This window comes from Idiotropiscis lumnitzeri, chromosome 7 (genome assembly GCF_059441095.1).
Source record: "Idiotropiscis lumnitzeri isolate Australia: NSW breed Sydney's pygmy pipehorse chromosome 7, RoL_Ilum_1.0, whole genome shotgun sequence".
In the NCBI taxonomy this organism is placed as follows: domain Eukaryota; kingdom Metazoa; phylum Chordata; class Actinopteri; order Syngnathiformes; family Syngnathidae; genus Idiotropiscis; species Idiotropiscis lumnitzeri.
This window is the reverse complement of record NC_142397.1, coordinates 3852036-3876033: the sequence shown is the minus strand read 5'-3', so window position 1 is coordinate 3876033 and position 23998 is coordinate 3852036. Positions and strand designations below refer to the sequence as shown.

The following is a 23998-nucleotide window of genomic DNA, read 5'->3' as shown; positions in this document are numbered from 1 at the left end:
CAACAGCGGTTATCAACACTTGCATGTGTTACCATTCTTGTTTTTGACTTTCTCAGTGAAACATTGAAAATATGTGGTACTTATATAAATCACCGGCACTGAACTTTCACTAGTTCATGACTAACTCACCTTATTAACGGCAGTTTTCAAATTCAGTGTGGCACATTTTTTTTTTCTTGCACTTGTATTGTGTATTATTTCCCATTTTTCTCAGATTTTTTCCCCCCATGGACTGTTACTGTGGACTCACGTACCAATACAGGCTTTCTGCGGGTCCTCATAAAGTCTTAAAAAGCAGTAACTACACCAATCTGAAAATGAGGCCTTAATCGGCATTAAAATGTCATAAATCAATCTTACGAAAGTCTTAGAAATGTTCATGTTCATTTTTTTGACATTGTGGAAGCTATCATCCAATTTTTTAAATTGTTGTTCTCAGGTTGAATTCGGCATTCCAAGCAAACTCCACATTTTGACAGATTGGGGAAATCTTGTCATGTTGCTTATTTGAAGGCGACATTATGGAAAGTTCTGGAAACTTTTTTGCGTCGTATATTCAGCTTGGCTCTTTGAAGTGCCTGATTGCTCATCAAACGTGAAATTTAAGCAAATCTTTCTATATCAGACCTATCCCAGTTGATTTTGGGCGAGAGGTGGGCGACGCCCTCAACTGCTCACTGGACAATCGCAACACAAACAAAAATCAAATTTCTGGTTCCCTTTACCCCACAATGGTTTACAAAGGAGCATTTTGACTTACATTTTTTTTTCTGCACTTTGGAGACTAAAAACACAAGATTGAAAGAATGTCTCAGAGTGGAAATTTTTTAATTTGGGAAAAAAAATGAACTGCATGTTAAAGAAAGTTAAGGAAGTTCATGATTAATATTTTCACAATTTAGGAAGTGTGTCATTTCCTATGTACTGTTCTAGACACACATGTTGACTCAGGAACAGTTCATCAGTATTTTTTCTGGAAATCCCATCTCACCACGATGGCTACCAAATAATAAACTGAATACCGGCTTAACTTTTGTCAGATATTATTGTTGAGTCTTCTTTCCCTCCGATCAAATAAGTCACCAGTGAGCGCTCAACTGCAACAGTATGCAGGGGTCGCACTGCTAATGCAGACCATGTGTTTTGTTTTGTTTTTTCCCTCCAGTGGGTAGGACTTCAGAAACTAAATTTAACGTAAATTAGGAAGAGCGTTTATCGCCTCTTGCGCCACCCTTCCCTGTGCGTGCGCTATTTCCCCCTCAATCTCGCTGGGCTCAGACATTGGGTTCCTGGAGAAGTCTGCATTTTTAGGTCCCTTTTGAGTCATAAATGAATCCATCCAGCCAGCCTCCTGTTGATCAGTAAATCAACATCCTGAGGTGACACATTGCACGCTGAGCCACAGGGGAGGCAGAGCATGGAAATTTCATGTAAGGGGAAAAAGAAATGTGGCACATTACCTGCCCAAGGACTCTGCTATGCTGCCTCTTTTTTTTTTTTTTTACCTTTCCACATTAAAATCAGTTTTTTTTAAAGCCTGTTAAAGAAAGGATCGGTTTATTTCACTCCCAGTCTTTATGAGGGGATGTTGTAAGTAATAAGAGGGATAATTAAAGATGGAGAAGGCTATAAAATAAGATGACCAATTTAAATATACAGTCCTCTGCGACAGGAGGTGCAACAGCAGTCAACAAATATCACGGCTCTTTGGTTCACCTGGGTTGCATTAAAGTAATGTGAGTGCTTTATTAATTCATTTAATTTGAGAAAAAAACAATCAAGATTCTAAAATAGGCAAAATAGTTGTACATGGCGTACCATATGTTATTGTGTGTGTATACACTCATACTGTAGCAGTAAAAAGTTTGAAAACGCCTTCAAATTCAAAATGGTGTCCAAAATCAAAAAGGTCTGCAAAAGCTGCATCTGATCATTTGAATCAGGTGTGTTGCAGAAGGGAGAGATGGGAAACAGGCAGGACAGCGGCCCTCGAGCAACAGGATCAAAGACCCCTGCATTAGGAGGTCAAGAAATTCAAGCGCTTAACTCTTGAAGACCTCACAGATGTGAACGAAAAGTCACTCCGGGTCATAAGCTGATGGGGAAAATAACCAAAATGTGAAAACCCGTTATCTGGGTCAAAAAGGTGCCAACTTTGAGGAATCAAAATTTCAAGACGTTTTGTTATGGCTAATATTTATTTTGTATATCAAATAATTCCATTAATATTTCTTCATAATGTCGGTGACCAGTTATAAAAAACAAAAAAAAACAAACATGGAGATTAGAGAGAGTGAGTGGCTCTGCTGTTAAAATCATAAATATACCACAAACTACAACCCCAAGACGATTTAACGTCATTCCAAACTCATTTTACATAATTATCCTTATTACTAAATGGCTTGCAGATTCCGAACTTTGAAAAACCCAACTAGGCGATTTTGCAACTATGCGGAGGATGACTGTATTCCCTTTCGCACATGTGCCGCCAAACTTCTTTTTACGCTTTTGATGCTACTCGCTAAGACGGCACAGTTACAGATGGAGTTCAACGCCGCCCCACCACCATCCTTTGTGTGTCAATGTTGTTGACCCTCAGCCGAAATCCGGGAAAAAGTCTACAATTATAGGCCGTGTGAAAGGGGTTTATGAGTCACAGCCAGTGTCGCTCTCCTCACAGAGTGGCCTTGTTATAAAGAAAGGTAGAAAATGGAAGATAATTAAAACAAATAAAAAGTAATTGCTCAGGGAAGTGAAAGCGGCTCAGATTCCTCATAAATTAAATTAAGATGGAAAACAATCCTGCTGAATGAGCTCAGCTTCGAGCCTGAGCTTGTGGTTATTAGCATAATCAACCACTTTATATTTCCAACCATTTTTAGTTTACATTTGCTTTTTAGTGCGTCTATGTCATCTCTCAGGATTTTTCTTTTTTCCTTCTTCCTCTTGCCTCCTCCTCTCTTCCTTCCCGGTCACATTCTCACAGGCCTCGTGCCACTCCTCCGCTCTGTCTCGTTCTCATCGCGAGCTTTGTGTGTGCGCACGAGGACGCAACATCTGATGCACGCCCCAAACAGGAAATGCGAAACTGAAGCAAAAACTACGCATGAGGACGGAGCAGAGTATATTTAAGAAAAAGCTTTTTTTTTTCGAGGGGAATTGAGGGAAGGAGGTATGAGCCTTCCATCCAGTAGTTGAATTCATACCCGTTTTAAAAAATGCTGGGTTGTTGTCCTAATTTGAAGCAAATTGGGTGACTTTTACCCAAGGTTGGGTTAATTATTTTCACCTCGCAGATCGAGTTGAAGTTTGGATCAAATCCTGAACGCAATTATCTGAGCCGCTTCTCCTCACGAAGGTCGCGGGCGTGCTGGAGCCAATCCCAGCCGTCAGTAGGCCGGGTACACCCTGGACTGGTTGCCAACCAATCGCAGGGCACATGTAGACAAACAACCATTCACACTCGAGTCACACCTAGGGACAATGTGGAGTATCCAATCAAGCTACCATGCATGTTTTTGGAATGTGGGAGGAAAGCGGAGTACCCGGAGAAAACCCACACAGGCACAGGGGAGAACATGCAAACTCCACTCAGAGAGGCCGGAGCCGGAATCGAATCCACGACCTCTGCACTGTGAGGCCATCGTGCTAACCAGTCAGTTGGCCACCGTGCCGCCGGCATTCATACAACAGAGTTTTAGTTTAGTTTTGTGTTTAACGACACAGGCACGGATTTCACAATGAGTCAGCAAATTAATGAGAATATTGAGATGAAATCATCAAACGTCACAAGACCAAACCCGGAAAACACGTGAGCTGTGACGTTCGCAATCCAGCCTCAGGCTAATTTCAATTTCCACAGATGACATTAGATTTCCTACGTTCATTTTTGTACTTTTAGACTTTTACTTAAGTAGGCTTACAGGAGTCGAAATTGTACATCTTATTTTGTACTGCATAAGTACGACATGTGACTACTTTTTCCACCTTTACTATTCTCCATGTTAAAAGCCAGTGTGTCAGCAACAAATCAGTTCTAGCCGTTGCTTTAATGAGGACTCGTAAACACTGTGACCCAAAAGCACCAAAAGCTTCACTGATGATCATTGTGACACATTTCAGAGTTTCTTGCATCCGTCCCCACGGAGCCGTGCTTTTTGCGAGGGGTTGTTGAAACAGCTCACTTGGAGTCAGACAGACAGGGCGGTTTGTGTGTTTGCTTGCCATCACGCTGCATAGTCGTACCAAAGTGCCAGACGGCGACCAGTTAGCAGCGAGAATCCCTCGGGATTACCGTTCAAAGCGACAGTGGCGCGCCGACGGGGCCTCCGCGAGGCTTTCATCTGCCCGTGCGGTCAGCGTTTTCGCACCGGGGGCAACGACGTGTTGTTGCAGCGCGTTTGTTTTACTCCCACTGGGCTTGAGCGCTGCGCAAAAGCTTTCCCACAGAGCGGACCCACGTGATCATGAGTGACTATATGACACGACTATACCGTATTTTATTCATATTTTATATGTGACTATAAGGGACACTTTCTTTCATAGTTAGGCTGGTCCTGCGACTAAAGGCCGCAACGCACCAATCTGCCGTCGGAAAGTCAGTACACGGCGTCTGTGTGGTGTCGCGAGCAACGTCGTAAAGTCAGAGCCGTTTTGTGTTAATTGGACCGAACCTATTTAAGATAGGTAGGAGTAATTGGTTTAGTTTTTTCGCTTTAATGGAGCATTGGCTTATTTTTCCTTTACTCCCGTGCTTCTCAATTATTTTCTGTTACGACCCCGCTAGCAAGAATAAAACAATTCGCGACTCCACCCCACCACCCACTCTCCGCCACATGTATGAATAATAGCATTTTCATTAAACAAACCTACACCGTAGAGTTAACTTTTTCACTGCCATTGACGGATATGTACGTCAGAAAATGCATTTTTTTAACCTGGGATGGCAGTGAATGAGTTCATACTCGCTGCGCACAATGGGCAATGAGAGCTCCACTGCCAACTACTGGAGTGGAGGTGCAATTACACGTCATTGTTGTACTGCGGAAAAAAAGCATGTTCCCCCGGGTCACACGCGGCCCCCTCAGCATCGCACCGCGCCGGGCAGGACCCGCCCCTCTATTTGAGAAGCTCTGATTTACTTTCATCAAAACAAGTGCAGAATAGCAAAGTTTGCCATTTAACTGTAATACGGTACACTGATTGCATTTCAAGTTGCTGTTAAGTGAAGCTAAATACTGCGTTTTACCAGAAGAGATGCGAGCCACCAGCTAGCTCGCAAGCTACTCTCGGCCAACGAGCCGACAGCAGGCTCATCTGCGGTGTTGTGTTGGCGTGTCGATCCACATAATAGAGACTGTTTATTAAACACGGTGGCACTTGGTTTTTAAATCTGTTTTGTGAACTAGATCTGAACTACACACAAAGAAAATGCGGTATATTTTTAAAAATAGCCATTTGTATGCCATGTGTATACCAGCTGTGAGGCTCAAATGCAGCTTCTGAAAATATCCAGTTTCACACTGACAAAACCATCCAGGATGTTGCGGTGGGGCGTGTTTCCTCTTCCTGTTGCTGTTACTGTCGGACTTTCCTGTCAGTTAGTATTAACTACTAATAGAGCGTTGGGCGCCTCCCCGACGCTCCTTCAAGATTTTTTTCTCTTAATCTCCAGTTAGTTTGAGTCCTCCCAGTGAAGTATTAGATCACATCCTGTACACTTGGGTGGCCAGCGTGAGAGAGCAGGTAAATGAGAAGAACACGTGTTCATCAGATGCAACGTGATTGTCTTCTCGGTCATCTGAAATGCGTCTCATCAAGGAGGGAAAGATGAGCTGTTTGTTGTTTGTTGTCTGTGTGGTTGCCTAAGACCAATGTGACATTCAATGAAGTTCCTTCCATGTACTGTCTACGAAGACCCCAAGACAAGTGGTGGGCAAAGTATGGGCCGCGTGCCACATAGGACCCGATACATTCTTTAATCCGAACCATGCGTTTCAATTTTCAAGAGTCCTCCGACATTTGTTGCTTCAATTTAGCAGTCATTTAGAAGTTCCCTCAAAGTTGATTACCATATTTTTCGGACTATAAGCCGCTACTCTTTTTGAGATTTTGAACCATGCTAGCTAACACAATGATGCAGCCTTTCGGTGGATTTTTCTTTCACCAGGAGGGGCGCGCTATAGTTCAGAAAATAAGTTAATTAAATCTAATTTTTTTGTTCTCTTGGGTCTGTTTTGTTTTAATGAGCAAAGTTGTTGCCGTGTTAAAAGGCACTGTTTTAACAATCTCTTTATATACCTTTATGAGCATTCACAGTACAAAATCGTTCCGTAGATGCAGTAGACAAAAATAATTTTTTTCAACATCGAAAACTGCGGCTTATAGCCTGGTGCGGCTTGTGTATCGTTTTCAAGTCTTTCATGTCCCTCATGAAGACGCTGCAGGAGATGATGTGGATGAGATTTCATCAGAAAGCACTGCTGACTGTGTAAACTGAACTGTGGCCACTCCCCCTCATTTATTTAGACAACAGCGCCAAAGTGCTGCCCGGCTGCGTTACCGAGATGGCTGCCAAATGGTGGGGTTGCACTTGTACTAAATGCCAAACATCATCATCTTGAATTAACTTGACCACATCGTTAGAGAGATTAGCGTTGACGTTTGATTTAAAGCGGGGATGGGCGATGGTTTGGTCTCTAGGGCCGCATTTGGCTTTTAAAACCCACAGACTAGCCAGACCATTCATAGATGAGGGGGGATGAAAATGAGCTCAATGTACAGTGCCTAACACATTTATTAGACCGCCACCCAATGTAAAGTTTATAATCCATCTGCCCTAAATTAACAACTCTAGTAATTACCCAAATAATTTTTACGTTTCATAATCCCGTCCAAAAGTTTGTAGAAGCTTTTTAATCAAGACATTTTATCACTATATAACGACTACACCGTGTTCCGAGTACGGCTATAGATCCCGGTGCCCAGCCAATTGCCCAAAAAGTCATTTGGGATTGGCCAGCTCAACGGTGAGGACGCAATGAGGACAAGCGTTATAGAAAATGGACAGATGGAAGCGTTGCCTTCATCATTTAACAAAAAAAAATAAATATATATATATATATATATATATGTATATCGGTGTCAAGATATGATTGTAATCATTGACAAAAAGTCAGGCGTATAATATATTATTTCGTGTTCCTTTACTTTTCTCACCACCATCGTGTACCTACAAAGTGAGTGTCGTTATCGAGACTTTATGGAATGGTGCAAAGAGGAAACACAGACTAAACACTTCATTTTCCCTCGTGGCGTCCCGATCACAGGAAGTGGGCGTGGATGGATGACTCAGCGTACTTTGACCTCCATCGCCCACGACAACACCCTGACACCCCCGCCCTCTCTAATTAGACAACTTTTTTGGCTTTTTCTGAGCCTCTCGATGCGCGTCCTCGAAGGACAGCGTGTCCTGGGATTTTGGCGGTGATGACTCATGGTGACGTCCTCCTCCGCCCTGCCTTCTCGGGCACTTTTTCTGGCAGGGTCGAGGACGGGTTGGATGTACCCCGAAATGGCAGAGAAGTTTAAGACCTAGCAAACTATTTTAAGGAGGATTAACAAATGGCATCACAATCGGTCCGGCACACCACGCAATATTTTCTGAATTTTCATGAATTCACCAATTTTTTTTTTTTTCCCAGTGGATTTTACCGTCAGCTACTGCTGGTGTTTTTTGCTGGTTAATCGGAAAGTCGTATTGGTATCAAGGAAGTATGTTGATGTGATACAGGTTGAGTCTTTTAGAATCTTTGTCTATCCACACATAAAATTGAAAAAAAAGGAAGAGAAATAATCTCAGATAAATGATGTACAACATTTACCTGCCACTCTCTGAAGATTTGTTCCATATTTGTGCTCCTTGAAGTCTTCAGGGCACTTTTCCCTGTGTCTTGTTTTGCCTGTTGCCCCGGTTACCAGAAGGGACGCTGCAAAATTTAGACTCATGTCCATACATCATCATCAATCACAGTGAGGCTCATCCTAGGACAGCTGCTCATCCTTTCAGTCAGATCCCAGTTTCGGCCTTCTGAGAGTGGAGAGGGGGCCGCGGTGGGCCGTAATGAAAAGATGGAAGAAACTGAGGGGCGGGTGAGCGGGAATTTGAGGATCCAGATGTAATTGGTACCTTCCCTTTTTTAGCAAACATTACTCTCGAAGCCTGAGTGAGTCAGAGCAGTTTGTTTTATAAGCACTCAGGCATACTTTCCCTTTGTACATTTCTCTTTGAAGAGTTTCTCCTCTGTGTTATACACCCATGGTGTTCTCCGGCAATGATGATGAAGACGAAGAAAATCCTCGGACAGGAACATTAAACCCGTATGCCGAGTGTCTCAAAAGCACATCCGTGTGTGGTCTTTGAGTTCTGTCTCACCCTCATTGGCGTTCTCTGCCCCCATTGGCCGTCGTGTTTTGCCATGGTGATAACTCACAATGATCTTGAATGCGTGTCTTCAAAGAGCTGCCGAGCGAGAGAAAACTCAAAGAATAGAAATGCCACGAGGCTGTCAAAAAGACTCTGATAAGGATCTGGAGGTAAACTGCAGGTGTGAGCAGCGTGAAGCAAGATGGTGGGGGTCAGGGGGGGGTGAGAGGTCAACAAGACAGGTGGATGAGAGACAACCCCTACTTCTTTTGTGCGTCAGCCACATCAAGGACAGTTGAGACAATAAACAAAAGCTAAAAAAAAATACACGACGCATGGCCAATCTCATGTGATCCGGCAATTCTCTGTCAATCTTCTCCTGAAAATCTGGATATGTTGCTTAGAGTTATCTGCCACAAGATGGACAACACTTTGTTGCGCTTCCTCTTTTGGCCAAGCAGTACAGTCAACTGAAATTGAAACATGCTCAAAGCATTCCGGCCAACATGTTTGATGGCGCAGTTTTTTTTTTTTTTTTACACACACTGGCCACCTGCAGCATCAATCACCTCGGGTGGCATGACATCAAAGTATCTTTCTAAGGTCGCACGCAAGCAGGAGTTACTCCGCACTGCATAATGAATGACTTGTCGCTGTCTCGCAAATGTTTGACCTGTTTGTGAGTCAGAAGGCCAAGAATAGCATCCTCGGGGGCCTGCACTCTATCAAATCGAACCACATGTTGCGTGATTAGCTTTGCGTGCTCAACAGGTAAAAATGTGCTGGGCCGCGTTCCATTTTAGTTACAGCTGATGAGTGAGCAAGAAGTACAGCACACCAATGTTCTTCAAGGCGCCATTTACATCCCCCGTTTAATTATGTTTTTGAAGTCCACTTTTTGCATTTCGTAGTGGAGAATTATATGGTACACGTTGATTCTGGAAAACTCTTTTTCCTATTTCCGTTATTTCCTTAGGGGGGGAAAGAAAACTGCCCCCCAGTGCACTGGCTCATGACCTAAAGTTTTATCGTGCGCCTTCACCGTGGATGAGGTGCAGCTCCACGAACTCATTCATCATGTAGAGTCATAAGTGGTGACACAACACCTGCTTGACTCTGATTATGTGGAAACACTCAAGATTTAAGCGTCCCCCCCCCACTGTTCTCCACATGCTCAGGGTGGCGTCAGCAATTTTTCAGGGACCCCCCCCCCCCTGACCCCCCTCATCAAAAGCCAGGAAGCAGCTGCTGAGAAACGAGCGATGCCTTCGAGGATGAGCCCACTTGACTCCCCTCTGGGAGCGTTCCATTTACATTGTGACAGATTTATGAGCATACCTCCTCACATTGCCATGCTTAGTCATCGCAGGGAGAGCTGCAACATAATTTTGATGTTGTGCCCCCCCCCTAAACCCAGCCTCCCCCAAAACTGCTCGTTTCGCTTGTTGTGGTTTGTTAATGATGCCCTTTCCTCCTTGTAACATTCCAATTACATCTGCCTTGCCGAAGGCACCATAGAACATCATGTACCTAGGGAGAGCTAACATTTAAAAGCTGGCAACGGTTCTCGTCTTGTTTAGTTTGAATTTGTTTATCACCTTCCAAAGAGCTGGCATGCTCCTGAGGAATTCAGGGTAACACGACCAGCTTTTGGAACAAGATGGCGCACATCGTCATCACCTAGTTAGTTGCGTGAAATTACGTAAATCCAAGGGGGGGGGGGTTCATGTCAGCGGGTTCAGTGTTTTTACCCGTGCTTCATTTTCCATGTAGTCACGGCCTCTAAAGTCTGTGCTGTACCAACGGGTCTGGACCTGCGCTCGTCATTCCCAATCCAGCCTCATGGACTGCCAGTAATCCTCGGCGTTCTGAGGCAGAAAGGTGGGGCCCCATTACGAATGAGGTGCACACAGATAAAAATGTTGCCGTGGCATGCGTCCAAAGACTTGGTGCCAAGAATGGCGTTGTGCATCCAGGAATGTTAGCGTTAGCTGGGTTGTTTGCAGTGGTGGTCGGTCAGGGCCAGCAAGGACTTCCCTGTTGTCCTAAAAACTATCGGAAGGGCTGACCTACATTTACAACCTACGTTCTCTGATTTAGTAATCATATACTCTGCTGGGTATGATATATCGAATTAGTATGAAGACTTTAATTAAATTTTGTTTTTGTCATGTTGTACTGCTCCAAATACTTCCTGTGGCACAGTTTTGTGCCGTTACAGTATGTTCAATTGTTCTATAGTATTGATCGTTTTGGTATTTGCAACGCAATAGTGGTGGTCAAGTCCCTCCTGAAGTCCCAAAGACCAAAAAAAAATAAAAAATCTCGGCTAACACATAAACAAGTACACATGTAACATCAGTGTTTATTTCTTTTTTCATATACTTACAAAATCCAAACATGAAGTGCATTATGACAAATATTTTTGCTTCATTTCTAAAACACATGACTCTGCAGGAAGCGAATACAGTAAACCAATTCTCCTATTTGATTTTTAAAAAAAATATGGAACCGATCCTCAGCTTGCAGAATCTTACGTATTTATGTTTTTGTGCTCTTTTTGTCGCGTTCCAAAAATGTTACTAGATGGCGCTAAAGCCCTGACAAATGGGAAAATAGTCAATCGTGTCAAAGGAAATAAGTTGCAACTGCTCTCTGACCTTTTTATGCCAAGGAGGAGCTAAGTTTCACCGGTATTGTTAGCAAAAAAAAAAACATTCGATGTTCTTCAACGTTTATTTTTGTTCTGCAAGCTAACGAACGAGGGAGGTCTTATTATTGCTTGACAAGCTGCCAAACAAGAGCATTTTCAGTGCATTAAAAACATCCTCTGTAAGCCGTTTATTTTTAATGAAATGATGTTAGAGTGTTTTGGGATGAAAGGTTGTGACGTATTTACAGTTTAAACTATTGTTATGCACAACTATAAACATTTTTGTGGCCGCATCACTCTGTGATTTTCACAATTGGCGGGTGATTGGGACGAAGCCATGCTGTGAAGCGGGGGTTTACTCTTGTGCAAAAAGGAAAAAAAAAGTCTCCAGATAAAGACACCAGAAATGGAAAGTGACAATGTTGGGGAAATACATAAGTCTTATTTTTTTACAGCGTGAAAAATATGCTTCATTTGGATAAGCTGACATTCATTCATGAGAACAATCCAAAGAATGACAAAAAAAAACACGTTATCACTTGAGATGGGTTGAAAAAGCAAAGTAAAACTCTCAGTCGGAGGGAGTTTCCGCGGAGCCAAGCATCCCTCTCCCTCTCGCGCTCGCCTGCTGTCCTTTGTAAACACACCTGCTGCAATGTCCCCTGGGAAAAGCCCAATAACAACAGCAGCTGTTTTCCAAGCCTTCAGCTACATGACCTCCATCGTTCAATCGACATCACTTCGGTCCTGATGTGACAATTGCAAGTGTCTGTCCATCCCAAAATAAATTAATCCTTTTCAAAAGTAATAGAAACATTATTTACACTATTATTGATGACATCAATGGATTTTGAATCACAGTTTGATTCCAACATGGCGATGCGTGACTTCCCAGAGTTCCTGCACGGATCTCCTTTTCACCATCACTGTTCCTAAGTGGGATTCTTCATCACTTCAATCAAGTCTTGTCATCTTTTAGCTACACTTGCAGGACTTGACAATCATGTTGGAAAGCTGCTCTACCTAAAATCCAAATACAACTATTAAGTACAGCGCATGGGTGCTCTCTCACATTGCAAGTGTCTCAAGTGTTGCATGGACTGACCTTGTGTTGCCTGCCGACGTAGTAGAGGATTGGAAGGGGCTCCAGCGCCTGCGGGACGCAGCATGGCTGGGCCGACGCTCCGGGGTTATGGTGCTTGTACAGGGCCAGAATCTGAAGGCATGGAAAGTTTATTTATATAGCACCATTCATACACTCCTTTATGGACAAAACTAAATAATGGTTCCAAAACAATGAACTCATTCACTACCAGCCAAGTAAAAAAAAAATAAAAAATTGATTCTTGACGTCTTTAGCCGTCAATGGCAGTAAATGAGCTAAAGTCCTTGTCAAGTGGGTATAAATGTCTTGTAAATTTGACACACAGTGAAGAATGTTCTTAATAGTCCTGACAAGTATGAATAGGGGACGAAAGGGTGATGTACAGTATTTTCCCGGTGTAGGCATAGCTAGCTAGCTAGCTAGCTAGCTGCATGTTGCAATTACGCTGGCCAGCCACTAATGCGGAAACAGGCGTTCAAATTCTTATATAGTGGAGTAGGTGAACTCATGCTGGCACTGGGTGCCGTTTCAAAAAATGAAGATGTCTCTACGCTAACGATTGTTGCGTTCCATGGGAACAGTAGCCGTAAAGGCGCTGTTTTGCCACCAGACATAGAAATGACATCTGAATAATCACTAGCCTTGCCTGGTGACAACAATAACAACAGCAAAAAAAAATAAATAATAATAATTAAAAAAAAATTAAAAACAAACCCCAAAAATATTTTTAATTAAAATAAAAAAAAAAATGACAACAACCCCAGGGGACACACCCGCCAGAGACATGAATAAGGAGAATTTACAACTAAAATTTAGACCTTATGAAGCCTTTTGATTGGTGAAACTTCTTCAAGAACCATGTCCTGTCCACTTGCCTTGATTCACTTTTTTTGTGGATTTCCTTCTACTCATCCAGGACATTTTTTTCCCTAACTAAACTCATACAGTCCCTGAGAACTTGGACGGATCCAATCAGATATGAACAGCACTGCAGAACCCGTACTGTCCTCTTTACAAGGGACTAAATTTAAACAATAGTTTCCATGGTACAAATACACATAAGTTCTCTAAAAGTGTGGTAGCAACATTTTTTTGTGGTCAAAATTGACTTCCAATTCCCGATTGAGGGTCATCATTTCTGATTCTTCATGAACTTTGAGTCACACCGCTTCTGCAGTTGCTCCCTACCTGAGAGTATTTGTTCTCAGCATTCCAGATGTAGGTGCACGAACCCATGCAGTAGTTGGCATGGTAACCGGTCGGTCGATGGATCCACTTCCAACCCAAGTCTTTCCTGAAGTCGATGTAGAGACTCCTTACGCAGCAAGTCTCTGTCTGGCTGCATTGGAAGGTAAAATATGTGCCTTACTTCAAGAATGGTTGGAAAAATCTGATGTATTCTGGATTTTGACTCTACCCGTGTGCATCGTGGAATAATGAGGTCAACTTACGCCGTGCAAGTGTCTCGCGTGTCTGTAGCGCGTCTTTTCCGCGAGCTCAGCTGGCCACTGGCACTTTGCGGGATGGACATGGTCAGGATGAAGGGCGGCTGCTGGGTCATCTGCTTTAACATTCCGATGTCGCTCCGGTCGCTGTCGATCCCGGAGATGGAAAAGCTGAAAGTGGCGTCGGCGCTCCTCTGGCTGCATTCGCAGAAGAGACGAAGTTCGAATCCCTGCTCGTCCTCTGCCAAGAAAGACATTCCAGAAGTTAAAGTTTCAGCGTTCTGTGCTGTCCTACTTTCTAGCCAAGCACGTCCCTCGCCCTAAAACTGGCAAATGGAGTCCCCCACCTCTGGTTCTGACCCGATGGTGCGATGTCTCAAACTGACCTTTGCTTTGAAGCCAGTCCTGTAAGGTCTCGGTTACATCAAACGAGAGCCACTTGTCCTTCCACTGGTTGGTGATAAAGCGTGATCCCAGGTATCGGGCTGTCGGGCCCACTACGCGGTACAGCTCAACCCGCTCCTCGGTGAGTATGGTGGGCTGCTTGATGAGCATCCGCAGCTCGGCGGTGGTCAGCAGGCGATAGTCACCCACACTGCCCCGAATCTCTGAGATGTTGAAGGATAATGAGATGCTTTTGGAGTTCTTGGTGGTCTCCGAGTAGTTTTTTTCTGCGTAATTGAAAAGACAGATAGGGGTTAGCTTTGGGGGAATTCAATTTTCAACACTGCGTTGATGTGACGACCAGTATGGCTTCAGAAACAAGCGTTCAACATCTCCAGTAGTGATGGAATTTGTAGAAAATATCGCAACAGCGCTGTGGGTATTTATTGATTTAAGCAAAGCGTTTGATACTATTGATCACTCATTACCTTGCAAAAATGTGATCAATGTGGCATAAGCGTTGCTGTACGTTATTTAAATAATATGTTTTAATATGTAATAACAAATAATGTTGATCCACACCTGAAAAGAGGAATGTGTGGTGTTCCACAGGGTTCGGTATTGGGCCCTAAATTGTTTATAATTTACTTAAATTATATTTGCGCTGTCTCAAATATATTAAAAGCACATCACATCTGTTTTTATTTCTTCATGTAATTATTATCACAGTTACATCCGTTAGGACGGTATATTTTGGCTATGTACCCTATAGCTAAGATTCATGTGTGACATTCACTGACTGGTAGAAGTGGAGCGTTCAAAAGCACACATGACATAACATAACTGTTTTTCATCCCAATGTCTTTCCCAGCTGCGCACACACATTAGCAAAATTGAATAAGTGCACGCATGCAGAGTGTGACGGCAGCCAAATCAGAATCGATTCCACCTGCGGCAATGTTGAGCGTAAAGAAAGAGGGTTTTGTTTTCCTACTTCTCGTTTTTTTTTTTTTTTTTTAGGTGGGGGCAACCCCACCCCTCCTCGACTCCCTTCAGAGGCCGACATAATACAGAACCATATCATAAATCAGGGGTGTCCAAAATCTGGCCTGTGGGTCATATGCGGTCCACTACATGTTCCTTTTTTATTGGCCCATCAAGTATTTTATGAATAAATAATAAAAATGTATTTGAATATAGCACACTAAATTATTATTATACTAAAATTAAAAAGATAATACATTTTTAATGTATTTTCGCTTTTTTTTTTAATTTGTAAATGTGTTTCGTCAGCCTAATAGTATGACTGCTGTCAGTTATTGTCCATGTAGATTCTCACAGCAATCAGCAAGGGTTGAAATGAGGCAATTGGACATTTGTAATTTAAAAAAAACTTTTTAATTAATTAATAATTCTAATTATTCTATTAGGCTATCGACTTGAATATTACAAGTGCACACATTCATAAATTGCTCATAAAAATTTAGCAAAAGTTTAAGAAATCATTACCCAGAGAATAAACCAAGATTAAAGGAAATTTCAGATGCAGTCCTTTTATTTCCAATTTTAAATATATTTGCCACACTGTTTTTTAAAATTCGGATTAAAAGTCAATCAAAATTTGAAAGTTCCAAGACGCTAAAAATGCGTTAAATTTAATGACAATAAAATTTTGATGTTTTATTGCTTTGCATGTGTTGACCTACAGCATTGTGAATTTTTTTGAGCCTGTTTCCAAAATGGGTAGTCAAGTTAAACCACCCCCCCACCCCTTCTTAACCATTTTTCTGCATGTTGTCTTCAGTGGGAAAAAAAGGACATCCGTAGCATAACTCAAACTTTTTGAAATGATGACACTGAGCAGAAATGAGTGCAGGTGAGCTGGTCATGCACAGCGTGGTTCAAAACGAAGAAGAATGTATGTGGGATTAGTCAAGTAAAGGAGGGGGTGGGGGGGGCAAAGGTGGGTGGGAGGGGGTTCTTGCAGTGGAATGTTTATCGATGCTGCTTGGTCTTGGCCCGCGCCCAAAATCCTCTATTTTGCTTGGGAATGCCAAAGCTATGATTCTCTTCTCTCCTCGTTTCACGCATACTTTCCGGACTTGGATCTCGGCTACACCAGGATTGCAAATCGACCTCTTGTGTAACACTCTTACCAGAATTTGTGCTGGCGCTCTGACATAAAAAGGCTCAACTTGAGTCCAAAAGGCCCAAAAGTAGCTGTGACGGCTTGTGAGGGGAAACCAGATGACAGTTAGGTGAGTGCCGCCCATACCGGAGAAGCGCTACTACAGTGAAAGCGAACAGTAATTGAGTGAAGTCAGATAAATGTGCCAAGGGTTAGAGAAGCGAAACAGGAAGTGAGGTCACTTCCGCTCTGAGGCATATGGACTACAGTGCCAGTCCTCACTTCTACTTTTTAATTAACAAACCAGACCTTTGATTGAACTTCTCCACTGAATGCAACATTTTTTTTTTTCGTTTTGCCTCCATGCACATGCACAACACCAAGCGGTGGGGGACTCAAGTTATATGACGTGGCTCGAGTTAGATTTAAATCGACTGTTTTACGACTAGGGAATTGCTTGGCTAAAGCTTATGAATAACTACGGCATTTATCTTCATCTGTCACTTTAAAATCGACAAAGACAGTTACGTTTAGCCGGTCAAACATTAGCTAGCTGCATCTCAATTTTCGATTTATTTGAGAAGGGAATGAGGTAATACGCAATATGAATAACGTCTTTAGCCGTCAATGGTAGTAAATGAGTTAAAATATATTGTAATTAAAAAAAAAAGAGCAGGTTAATGTAAGGTCTGTAACGCAGAAACTCCACTCCCATAAAAAAATAAACAAAATGTGAAAAGAAATGGACATAAGTGGTTTTCACTGCACCGTCACAATTTGATGAATGTCAAGAGGTAACTAACGAATGCATAGGATTTGTATTTATTATTTTATTAATTAAAAAATAAAAAAATAATGCGAAGTGGGCATTGTGCAAACGTATGTTGCAACGGAGCAAGATTTTATCACTTTTATGTGCTTATCCCAAGTGATGGCTTGACTTGACTGAGGACTTTTTGTTCATTTAAGGTTTTAATTGACTTTTCATGAAAAGTATATACTCGACAAAAATCAACAGGAAACACGAATCTGTCTAAATCTGTGTTAATGAGCACTTCTACTTTGCCAAGATAATCCATCCACCTCACAAGTGTAGTTTATTAATATGCGGATAAAACAGCATGATTATTGCACAGGTGTGCCTTGTACCCTGTCCACACAAACAAGTTTAATTCTACCTATCAAAGGTTTTCCTATCATTTCTACGTTTGTCCACACATTTAGGAGCCAGAATATGATTATTCTTTTAAACCGGGTCCCTGAATGAAAACATTTTAAAAAATCTGCTCTGGCGTTTACGTGTATACACCACACATGTTTCCTGAGATGACGCAGTAGTTCCAGTTCTTGTGTGACTAACACCAACACCGCCAACAACAATGCTGGATCACCGCGTAAGCTGTTCTTAACTTGACGTTGATCTAGCCTTTTGTTCGGAAGCACAAGTTCTACCCCGTCGTCAACCAACACAAATAATTACATCGCACCCGCTTCTTTATTTCCTGTTTGTTGCAAATTCCTGCGGCAGCGTAATAGCGCCACTTGAGGCCTTGCATGTATACTACATTAAACGATTCCTTATTTACGGGAAACTTTGTGAAAATCCAAAACAAATACATGGTCTCAATTTCTGTGTTGACATGGCCTTAGGCTGCCCACAATAAAAATCCACTCACTCTAAAATGTGTAATTCAAAACATCCTGGGATAGAGTTGATCATGTTGTGTAGCACGTAGGCCCACCCCACTCGAATGATTTTGCGACGTTGCTGGATATCAGCAGGAATTACAACACGCTATCCTATATGCCATTCTCTTAGTTGCACATATGTGACTTACTCTCCAAAACAAAAACTGACAAACACATGCACACACACGCATGCAGGTGCTTGGGTGTGGGAGGTTTTGAGCACTGATCCGCAGGTTAGCCGTGGACAGCTGTTGTGACAGGCAAGGAGACAGCTCTGTAATTACCAGTGGGAGGAAATAGATTCCGGCAGGCAGCTCCACCCGCTACCCTATCACCCCCCCCCCCTTACCCTAAACTCCCTGGCCTCACGCATTATAGATTGAAACAACAACCACAGAGATGTGGATGGTCCAAAGAGAATTTTTACCTGCACCAAAGAGGTCATGTTTTCAAAAAGCTGATCTAGTAGAGAGGTTAAGTGACTTTTGACTACATTTCATGATGCAAAGGTCCTCTTTGGGTCATAAAAATAAATTAAGATGAACCTAACCCGAAAACTTTTGACCTTTCTGACGTTGCTCACAATAGCACAAAACGAATGAATTGGCCGACACAAATTACCAACACCCAGTCTAACCTGCCTATGTGCCGATTTACGCAGATCAGTGAGCCCGATTTTTAAATATAGGCAGGCAAGCTTTGTCAAGTTATGTACGTAGTTCCTGTCTAAGTCCTGGCGCGCACATTAAGATAATCGAGCTGCTTCAATCCAGATTTTGCCCCTTCTTGACCAAGGATAACAAATTCCGGGTTATTTTAGGCCTAGTACACACTACTGGGTTTTAGATCACATTTGATCATTCGCAGTTTCTTGGAGGACTAACTTCTAGATCGGTGGTCGAACAGAATCTTTATGTGGGTGGTGTGCCGTGTTGATCTTATCTGAGCGCAGTACAGCACGCAGAGTACAATCATAGATTTCTGGACCCTCATGTGTGTAGTTCGTAACAGGTAACAGTTAAAACGTTTTTTTCATATTAAAAAAAAATATGATGTGAGTAACAAGTCAAGTGGAGTCTCACGAATAACAAGTCAAAGTCAAGTCGGGTGTTTGTTAAGTTTTAGCCAGGCAACTCCTTAGTCCTAAAATTGCCGACTTAAATTCGACTTAACTCGAGTCTCTGTCAAAACACAAAATAAAACGATTACATCCTGAATTTGGCATCCCTGAAGGATGGTGTGCGTGGAAAGTGTTAGTCATCCAGTTAAAAAAAACAGAACAAATTGAAAAACAGCAGAGTTAATGAAAAGAACAGAGAGAGGTGAGCTGATGTCCCACGCCCTCTGCCTCCTCCTGTGTTTTTCTCACAATTGCAAAATATTCCTCCACACGTAGACTCATGCGGCTGGCCGGGGCCCAGCGCGAGCGAGCGAGCATGAAGACCGTTTGTTTTAAAAGGAAGCCGTGCCGAGGCCTGGACTGTTCTCTGGCATTCCACAGAGGTAGGAAACATGCGCTCCCCACGGGCACCGGACCTGAGTCACCCTGGAGATCTCAGCGGCCATCAGCCTGCCTTCCTTCCTGCAGAGCTGGCCCGTCACGCTCGCCAACATGCAAGCATGCTGATAGCCCGCTCAGGAAGCCTGGCGAGGAGGAATAATCCAGAGGTTGAGGGCCAAACTGTGTGCATGACTAAAATGGAGGATGCAGTAGTGGGAAGTAACCAAGTACAAATATTTTGTTGCTGCGCTTAAATTGTTTTGGTTTTTTTAATCCCTACATTTGATAAACGATATCTGTATTTTTTTGCTCCTGACATTGTCAAAATTAAGTGGTTTCTTACCTTAAGCTGAGGAAATTATGACATGAAAACCAAAAAACATAGTTGAGCTCTTGCTGTGTGGTGATTAATCACTTTATTTGCAGCAAATAGTTGCTGACTGTCATTTTTTTGTTTTTGTTTACGAGGCCCACTTTAGTCGCTTTACGGCAGTGCTTCTCAATTATTTTCTGTTACGACCCCCCCGCCCCCTCAGCAAGAAGAAAACAACTTGCGCCCCCCCCCCCCCACCACTCACTCTCCGCCGCAACTATAAATTACATTTTCATTGAAAAACAAACCGACACCGTAGAGTTGTTATTCACTGTGCACGATGGAAGAGGAGAGCGCCACTGCCAACTATTGGAGTGGATGTGCAATTACACTTTATTATTGTACGGCAGAAATAAATCATGTTCCTCAGGTTCACACGCGCCCCCCTCAGCATTGCAACCCCCCTGCACTCTTTTACTTTTACTTGAATCATTTTTTTAAATACACCAATGTGTGAACTCCTACTTGAGTACAGGGTGTGAGTACTTTTGCCACCTCTGAAGTGGAGTTACATGGAAAGTGTCCATAAAAAGCCGTGATGGAGAACAAGTGACAGGATATGCAGGGGAGAACCTGACGCTCGAGTTACAGGAAACCCCCAATCCCTCAGGAGAAAATGAAAGAGGGAATGAAGCCGGGTGAACGAGTGCACGTCATGTCTTCATTTCCCAGTCTGCTCTTTTCCAACCGAGCCCTAGCGAAAAAAAAAAACCTCATTTTTAAAAGCTCCTTTTGTTCTCCTTCTGGATGGAGCCTTTCTTTTGAAGTGGTGGAGAAGGGAGGCCAACGTGGATGCGCAATGACGCATAAAAAACAAATGAAGATGTTTATGGTCAAAGATTGCGAGGCCAGATGCTCGGTGGTGCTAACGTGTAGAGCGTGTGATCTGGGAAGTCATCATGTTGCCTGGAGTTGTTGGGTGGAGATCAGAAGATCATTTATGGGCCAAATTACGTTTGAATCGCGGCCATCTAACATGAGGTGGTGCATCCAAATGTGAATATTCAACCAGATGCTCAATGATGACATGCGGTTGGCACGCTTTCACATTTTTAGTCAACTTTTGAACATCGATAAGACAAATAGTTTTTACCTTGCCAAAGCACGACTGTGGACTAAAAAAAAAAAAAATCCTGATTTTCACGAAACTTTGCCGAGGAGTATGACACGGGACAAAAAAAAAAATTAAACTTTGTTCTGGATTTTATTAAGTGATTCAGATTTCTTTCTCTATTTAACGCCATGGAAGATATCGCAATGGCTTCTTCCTCAGTTGTTTGACAGCTTTCAATTATTTTGTAATGATCATTACCGCCACCTACATGACTGACAGGCCGATCTATTTATGACTAATTCACCAAATTCACATTTTTTATTAGGCAAAAACTACTCACACACACACACACACACTTTTGGAGGAGCTGCATGCTTGCCAAGAGGGAAATAATTTAATTTCGATGCATATCCAGATAAAAATGCTTGATGAGGAATTTATTGAAAGTTGCAGTCTGCTTGCATTGGGGCCAGGTGGTGCAATGATCCACCAGAAGCAGCAAATTAAGCTTGTTCAAGAAAATGTTGATTTATAAAGCTCATTACTGTCACCTAGAGGACTGGAGTGGAACAGTCCAGCACATGATGAATTTGCACACCTGTAAATTGGAATATGTTGGAAAGTAAAGTTTATATTTAGCTGAAGTTTGAAGTCTCACGTGCAAATCACAAGTTAAAATAAAACAAATATAAAGCTAGCAAGTACTAACTAAAATGATAGCAAGTCAATTCATGTCATAACTTGGATTCAGCAAGTTGTAAGTATTAAGTAATAAGTCATACAATTTTGCTGTCACGTCTTAAATTCACAAATTAACCACTTGGCACGTACAAGCCGTATTCGCAATAGTTAGTGGGACTAACACACTCACAATAATGTGGTTTTTAATGGCCCCAAACCAGTCTTTGTAATGTCTTTTTCTCAATTAGACGTAAAACAGATATTAAACTTATTTAGTTTGTTGGCCAAACTCTGACGTTAACAGGATGCATGATTTTATTAAAAAAAAGAGGGAAAAAAAACTTGATCTTGAATCCAAATGTGAACATCGTCAGCCCTCTTTCCATACTCGATTCATTAAGTCTTTGGACTCCACATTCGGACAATGCTATCTTGTCAATCATATAGTTTGTGTTCATTCGAATCTCATGAATACCTCGTCATTCATAAACTTTCAAAACTTAAGTCTCACTCGATTAAAGTCACCTGACTCGACCCCCCCCCCCACTTCCGATTTTAAAATGTTCATCCGTATGCCCGCCATCATTGATGAAGACAAAAAAAAAAAAAAAGTTGTACTCACTGGTCATGTTAAACTTGTGCAGCACCTTGGCGAAGTACTCCTCCTCCTCTTGCTCGGTGGAGATGTCCGTCTGGACCTGGGTCTGCTGCTCCCTTAGCATCTCCTTGGTGCTGTTATAGAGCGACATGAGTGTGGAGGGGATCTCCTCCTGGTCTCCCTCTTGGTCCTCCTCGGGCTCCTTGGGCAGACGCAGCTTGCTGAGGATCTGACTCCTGATGGCTTCAATGCGCTTCTTCTTGACCATCTCCAAGTCCAGAGTCTTGCACGTGGACATGCTGCTCCCCCGGGCCACCATGTATACGGCCACCGCGATCAGGAGGGCCAGCTTCATGGCGCACCGCTGGAGATGTGCCTCGGTGGAGTCCTGCCTCGCGCTTCTCTCCTGGCAGAGCTTGGATGAAGTGAATCACGGGTGGAAAGGTGCGACTGACGCAAGGTGTTTACCCTCGGGGCGAACAATTAAAGCAGTGTGGAGAGTCTCGGAGGTTCAGGACTGTGAATAGCTCCTAACATTTGGGTCTTCTGAAGGGCGGGCTACTGGAAGCCCCTGACTCAGCAAAGGCAGGTAACACAATGACGTGTGAGCTGTCAAAAGCGTTGCACTCACACACAGGCAGACTCCAATATTTAGATAAACTTAGTTAGGATCTTCTTCTTGCAGACGACCGCCGTCCCTCCAGCGTTGTTCGGCTCACCAGGGAGTTTCTCGTCACATGTTTTCATTGAACACCCCGACGAGCAAAAACACCACTTCCTGTGCTCTTTAACACATCTTAACACACCGACCGGGAATATTCAACACTGTCAGGCCCAATAACGGGCTAATCGGAGGCGCTTTTTCAGAAATGGGAATAATTTGTTTGAAAAGTCACTCACAAGCTGGCGTAGAGGCCATTATGAAATTGATCCCCGCTTGTTTGAGCAACAACAGCATGTGACCTGCCGCAGCTTCACATACATCCTCCGTCGCGATGGCGAAAAATTGCTCGCTACTGAACTTTGACACACCTTCTCCTCCGGACTCACCAGCAGCACTGGGGGGGGGATAAGGGGGGCGTCCGTGCGTGTCCTCCGTCTACCCATGCGTTTGGCTTCCACCTCGGTTTTGTTGCATCTCCGCCTCCCTTTGACACGGCTCCCTTCTACACGCCTCTTCTTTTGAAGGAGGGAAACTACTTTCTGCCTCTGCTTGTCACAGCATGCTGGTGACAAAGTGATTTGTGGGATCTTGTGAGCTCAGCTAACTTTTCACCCCACCCTTCGCCTCGTCTCACTCTCGAGCCTTTTCTGGTTCCTTGTCTAATCGAGCGCAGAGCTCTCCGCCCAGGAAATGAGGCTAACGGTTGCAGTGTAAAACATCTGCTCTTGCTGCATGCTGCCTTCGAGCTCGCATTATAAAGACTTTACTGAATGGTTGGCATTGGCGTTGGCAGTGCCCCCACCCCCCCCAACCAGGTTTGTCTGGAGGTCAGCTTCATGACAGACATGTCAACAAGCTATGCCCAGCGCCGGCGTCTGGATGACTGACCACCACAGTTACCCGGTGCCTGTGAAAGTCCAACGTCTGCCAGGACAGAGAGCCGAAACGCACTGATCTAAAAGTGGAGTTTTTTCCGGAGAGATAACAAGGCGGGGCTTCTTTTGCTGAAGCTGCTATTAGGTTAGGATAGGTAGGTAAATTTGGTTTAGGTCAGGTTAGGTCATGCTAGTACATCCATCTAATATATTAATTCATCCATCCATTCATTATCTTTGCCGCAGCTGGAGCCTATCCTAGCTGTCTTCGGCAGGAGCCGGAATCGAACCCTGCACTTCTGAACTGTGCTAATTGCCGTATCAGTCGGGGGGAAATGCAACCGCAAGTAATTGCAACTGGCACTTGCCAATGTCACTTTGTAAAGGCACACTTCAATTGGTTTTGAATTTGACATAGGTTTT

At 43.1% G+C, this 23998-nt stretch overlaps 2 protein-coding genes across 3 annotated transcripts in view; one reads left to right on the top strand and one right to left on the bottom strand.

Annotated features, from left to right (window-relative positions):
• Positions 1–23998, top strand: part of LOC148333130 (cyclin-dependent kinase-like 1) — a 34363-nt gene that overhangs the window by 2902 nt on the left and 7463 nt on the right. The gene's annotated exons all lie outside the window — the stretch shown is intronic.
• tgfb1a (transforming growth factor, beta 1a) lies at positions 10771–23528 on the bottom strand. The gene is made up of 6 exons (XM_088300201.1): positions 22061–23528; positions 14015–14299; positions 13635–13869; positions 13372–13522; positions 12184–12294; positions 10771–12101 (listed from the first exon to the last, which is right to left on the bottom strand). The coding sequence occupies exons 1-6, from the start codon at positions 22389–22391 to the stop codon at positions 12054–12056; spliced, it is 1161 nt and encodes a 386-aa protein (XP_088156327.1). The 5' UTR covers positions 22392–23528; the 3' UTR covers positions 10771–12053.

What these genes read in the sequence shown, in the direction of transcription:
- tgfb1a (XM_088300201.1), bottom strand. Translation starts at nt 22,391, where the DNA reads ATGAAGCTGGCCCTCCTGATCGCGGTGGCCGTATACATGGTGGCCCGG. An exon ending in ACGCGAGACACTTGCACGGC is followed by an intron (nt 13,523 to 13,634) that starts GTAAGTTGACCT and finishes CTTCCAATGCAG; the next exon opens with CCAGACAGAGACTTGCTGCG. An exon ending in ACGTCGGCAGGCAACACAAG is followed by an intron (nt 12,102 to 12,183) that starts GTCAGTCCATGC and finishes TTTGGATTTTAG; the next exon opens with GTAGAGCAGCTTTCCAACAT.